General features: G+C 28.6%; 1 protein-coding gene across 1 annotated transcript; it reads right to left on the bottom strand.

The window, feature by feature from the left end:
• Positions 1–262: 262 nt before the first annotated feature.
• On the bottom strand, positions 263–3862 carry LOC112693573 (thioredoxin-2). Its single transcript, XM_025568694.1, has 4 exons — positions 3726–3862; positions 1214–1318; positions 723–848; positions 263–646 (listed from the first exon to the last, which is right to left on the bottom strand). The coding sequence occupies exons 1-4, from the start codon at positions 3747–3749 to the stop codon at positions 584–586; spliced, it is 318 nt and encodes a 105-aa protein (XP_025424479.1). The 5' UTR covers positions 3750–3862; the 3' UTR covers positions 263–583.
• Positions 3863–5269: the final 1407 nt, after the last annotated feature.

Here is a 5269-nt window from a genome sequence, read left to right as displayed (position 1 = left end):
TTCTTTTAAAACTTAATTATTATAAAAAACAGTTTAGGTTGAACTTTTTTTTTTTAAATCTTGCTTTTTGTTTTTAATTACTTAATAAGTTGTACAAGAACAAATATCTAAAGAAAGTAATATAATAAATCAAATATATGATTCGGTATGAGCCAATAATGTTTATACCTAGAATATTTCATAAGTAATTTATTGATATAATTAATTTTTAGAAATATTTTAATTTGATAGGTAAGATGATTCTACAATAAAGCTTGCAATATAAATTAACAAAATTTTAATTTAATTGGTAGCATTTTGCATCTGTGTGTTCTTTATTCTAAATATATTATGTGTAAGATATACATTTGCTCCTGTATCATTTGCATAGCTTGTTTATATTATAAATTAGAACATTAAGAAAATCGATTATGAATATAGTATAAAGCATTTTTTTTTATACATATAAATATATTTTTTGTAATAATTTTAACCAAATGTTATAGATTAAGACAATATAAAATCCATTATTGTTTGATCGTAAGAAAATTATATATCTGCAAATCCGTGGTAGGACTTTAAGGTTGAAGCCATAATATAAAAATTATTTGAACTTCAAAAGATTTTCCTTTAATTTATCCTTGTTAGCACCAGAAAACCGAATGACCTCTAAAAACAATCAAGATGCATTAAATAAAGATAAATATAAATTGATAAAATATAACAAATAATAAAAATATTACCTCTTTTTTCGCTTTTAGGAAAACAAAAGTGGGCATAGATTGGATGTTATATTCAATTGCAGCTTCTTCACATTCATCAACATCAACTTTTAACATTACTACATCTGGGTACTCATTAGCCAACTCCTATAAATTTAAAGACACATTTATAAATAATTAAATAATTCTTAATCTTATGAAAGATAGTTATTATTTATTAAAAATTTTATAAATAGTAAAAATGTAGAAAAATTATATTACATTAATTATGAAATTAATAGATAAAAATAAATCATGAATTTTACTATAACAATGTGATTATTTTATGAGCATAAATAAAAATGTAAAGTTTAAAAAATCAGGTTTTTATACCTTAAAAAAATCCAAGTAACCCATGATTCATTAATTAAATTAATTAAACATTTAAAAATAAGAATGTATTAATTTTTGAATAAAATTAGTAAATTCTATCAACTCGTAAAGATTCATAACCTTATTTAATATTAGATTACCTCAATGAATGGACCCATTAACTTGCATGGACCGCACCATTTAGCAAAAAAGTCAATGATGACCAATTTGTCTTTAGCATCAGTTAATTTAGTTGCCAAATCGGCCTGAAAATAAAAACATACATATTATTCAATATAATAAATAGTAATAAAATTCAAATAAAAAAAGTATGGGATACTCGGCTAGTAGTTACCAGTAGTTAGGTTAACTAACCATACAAAGTATAAAAAAAGGGTTATCGTTTATAAATGAATCAAGTTATTCAATTTTATGCTATCTATTTAACTAATACACATATAATATAAATTACACAATACTATTAAATATATTTATTTTTTTATTTATATAGAACAATTTGTTGGAAAAAATTATCAAATAACAGTAAATATTTATAAATTGAAAATGCCAAACAGTCATATAATTACAAATATATAGTTCTCTATCAAGATTTACCCAGAGCAAAATCTACCATGTTCATAAAATATCATTGTTCAACTGATTTAATGTCAAGATCCCCAAAGTTAATAAAATAAAGTCAATTACCTCATCACCACCTAATAAAAAAAAACTAATTTTAGCTTAATTATCTGTTTCTCCAGTTACAAAACAATTTTATCATTAATAAAGTTAGTTTACTTGAGTGATAAATTTTCACATTTAATGTGTTTTAAATATAAATTTTCAAAATTTTGAATAGAACGTTCTGCATTCAGACTTTGTTAATGATTTTACAAAAAACTAAATATCTGGATCAATCGCATTGAAAAATATTGATTTGAATAGAACATACCGCTAACAGACTTAGTTAAAGAATTTATCAAAAACTAGGTATCTGGATCAACCACATTGAAAAACGTTATTCTGAATATAACATTCTACTAATAGACATAGTTAATGATTTATTATCACACTAGTAAAAATGTTTGATGTCCAGCAAAGGAGACACGGGTCAGCTTGTAATGTATAATAATCCACTGGGCCGCAAAGCCACATAGACTAGAACTCAAACCCGCATTAAAATTATTGATTGTGTTATTATTTATTGGTTATTGACTCTATTACTGTTAATAATTTGTTAATATGAAAAAAAAATGGGGGAATATCAACTCATGTTAACAATGCTGAACAATGCAAGATTTAAAAAACAAACAATATTATATACCTATTGTAAAAATAACTGATGGAGATATATGGACATATATTATTTACCAGTATTTCCTTAAAATAATAATTATGTTAAATTAATTAATTATATAATTATATGAAAATTAATGAATTAAATTTTACATATAAATCATGGAATATTAAAATAATTGCACTTATATACATTTTCTATGAGGTATTTCATATTTAATTATTACAACTAATATCAAAAAAATTTAAATAAATACTAAATTTAATAAAAATGTACAATTAACTCAATAATAAGTAATTAAGTTACGTTTAATTATTCCATTACCATGGTAATGTTTTGTAAAACAAATGTTGCAACAACATGATTTGAATTTATAAAATTATCATCTCAATGTTAATTTAAGTATTGAAAATAACTTGTATAACAAGATTATCTTTAAAGATATGCCTTACTGTAACAAATAAAAGCCAAAAAAAGATAAATATAGACTTGAAAGGTACAATTTATAAGGTTAAGTCATAATAATTATCATGAACAAATGTTTTATTTCCATTTAAATCATAGCTTAGCAACATAAGTTGTTCTCACAACATTTTATACCTCAAGGAATAATTCAACTTTAAGCTAGAGGACTAGAATATCTGGTATATGAATAAAATAATGGATTCTACATACAATATGTCAAATAATATAATTATATGATGTAATATTCAATATTTCAATACTTATGACCACTTTTCAGGAATATAAATGATAAATCCAGATTACATAATAATTAATTCAAAAGTTGATATTTTAATATCAATTCAAATTAATTCGCTATCACTAATAGTGTGATACGTGTTTTTATCGTACTTTCTAGAAAATACTCTTTAGCTTTAGTTATATTTTATTGATTCCATAGACTGCGATTTTTCTCGAAAACGAGTTCATCAAATTAACCCGCGGACTGCTGTACACAATTGTCCCTACTGAGAAACCATAGATAAGGGAATACCCACTTACTCAACCAACACACCGCACGCACACACAAACATTCGTAATACACACATACAAGGATATGTGCAAATTAAAAACTCCAATTACTACTACGGCTAGACGATCGAGGATACATTGAATAAAACGCCCTCCACCTCACCCAGAGGGGTCCTCTCGTAGGCGGTGGCAACGAGATCGAGCTTGAGCATTCGAAACGTGTGCATTACGTAACGACGATAACTACGACACGACCTTGTTCGTCACTCGCGCAATGCGCGCAAAACGAAAGTTAGCCGTCGCACGACCAAACAGTTCGTACGAGAACAAAGGAAACAGATATGAAAATCGGAACGAAATCGTACGATGATATGGTAATGCGTAGTCAAAATAGAACTTACGGCATCGCTGACGAGTTGAACCATGTTGAATCGGACGTGATTGACGGAACTTGACGACGACGACGGCAGCGACACGAGAGAGACAAGTGGCACGGACGAACGGGTCTGACAAAGTGAAGCGCGAACGCCGCGGCGGCGTTGGTCGATTCGAATATAGTTTATGGTGCGCGACGTTGGCAGCGCGCGATACACGCGGAACAATCATGGCGGAGACCCGCAGTGCAGCCAAAACGTCCGGTTTGATTTCCCCTGTTCGCGTAATATTATTACGATAGCGCTCCCGAAAATATGCGGCACGTGAATCACATCCGAACACGAATTGGTTGGCGGCTGGGTAGAGGGCTCGGAGGTACTTTAGGTTCGACGTTTGAATAGTTCGTAGTGATTTGACATTGATTTTGATCATTGAAATCGTTTAATAGACTGATCCGTAATCAATTATAATATCATCTAATAATAATAATATCATGATTGTTATAATAAATATAAATCAATATAAAAATAAATATAAAATATGCGATAAATTGCATTACATGATTCAGGAAGTATAAATAAATGTATGAAAATATTATTTTATTTTATATTTTATAATATATTATATTTTATTACTTAATCAAATATTTTTTTATGAAAATAAATATTTATAACTCTAAAGCAGCGGTTCCTAATTTGGGGTAATTACCCCCCCCCTCCTACCCAAGTGGTAAAATAGGATTTTTTCGAGGGATAAAGACTGGAATAATTTTTTTTTTTATGTACTTTATGTATTACTCTGTAGTAATGGATGAAATTACGAAAGACATACAAGGCAAGATACAATGGTGTATGCTGATGGTACACTTTAGGTACGTAAAAATCTGGAAGAAGTTATTTATAGGTTGGATGAGTGGAGGTTAGCCCTTGAAGGAAAGGGTTTGAGAATTAGTAGAAATAAAATAGAAAATATAGAGTAAGACTTTGGAGGAAGATACCAAGACGTTATGTATAAAGAAGGAATGAGGAGACCAATAACATTAAATGGTTATGTGATAGTTAAAGTCAATAACTTTAAATATTTTGGATCATTTATACAAAAGGACGGGGGTAGTGGAATGGATGTAGAACACAGGATCAAATGCGGTTGGATGAAATGATGAGAAGCGTCGGGCGTTTTAGACAATAATAGAATTTCAATGAGGCTAAAAGGTAAATTGTACAGGAGTGTAGTAATATCAACTATGCTATATGGTTCAGTGTTGAGCGGTTGAAAGGAAAATACAACAGAATAGGAAAAGGCTTATATGGATAAGTGGAGTGACAATAGAAAATAGAATTAGCAACAAATATGTAAGAGGTAGTATTAATGTAGTGTCTATAGTGGACAAGATGAGATAAAACAGACTGAGATGGTTTGGGCATGTGATGAGACGAGAGTAAACAAATGTAATAAGAGATGTTATGATATTGAACGTCGAAGAGAAAAGATGAATAGGAAAACTAAAAAAGTGATGGTTGGATACGATTGAGAATGATATAAGGACCATTGGTCTGTGCGTAGAAATGTA

Source organism: Sipha flava, unplaced genomic scaffold (genome assembly GCF_003268045.1).
Source record: "Sipha flava isolate LNK unplaced genomic scaffold, YSA_version1 88_pilon_pilon, whole genome shotgun sequence".
Classification (NCBI taxonomy): domain Eukaryota; kingdom Metazoa; phylum Arthropoda; class Insecta; order Hemiptera; family Aphididae; genus Sipha; species Sipha flava.
The sequence above is the reverse complement of the archived record's forward strand: the minus strand, read 5'-3'. Positions and strand labels throughout refer to the sequence as shown.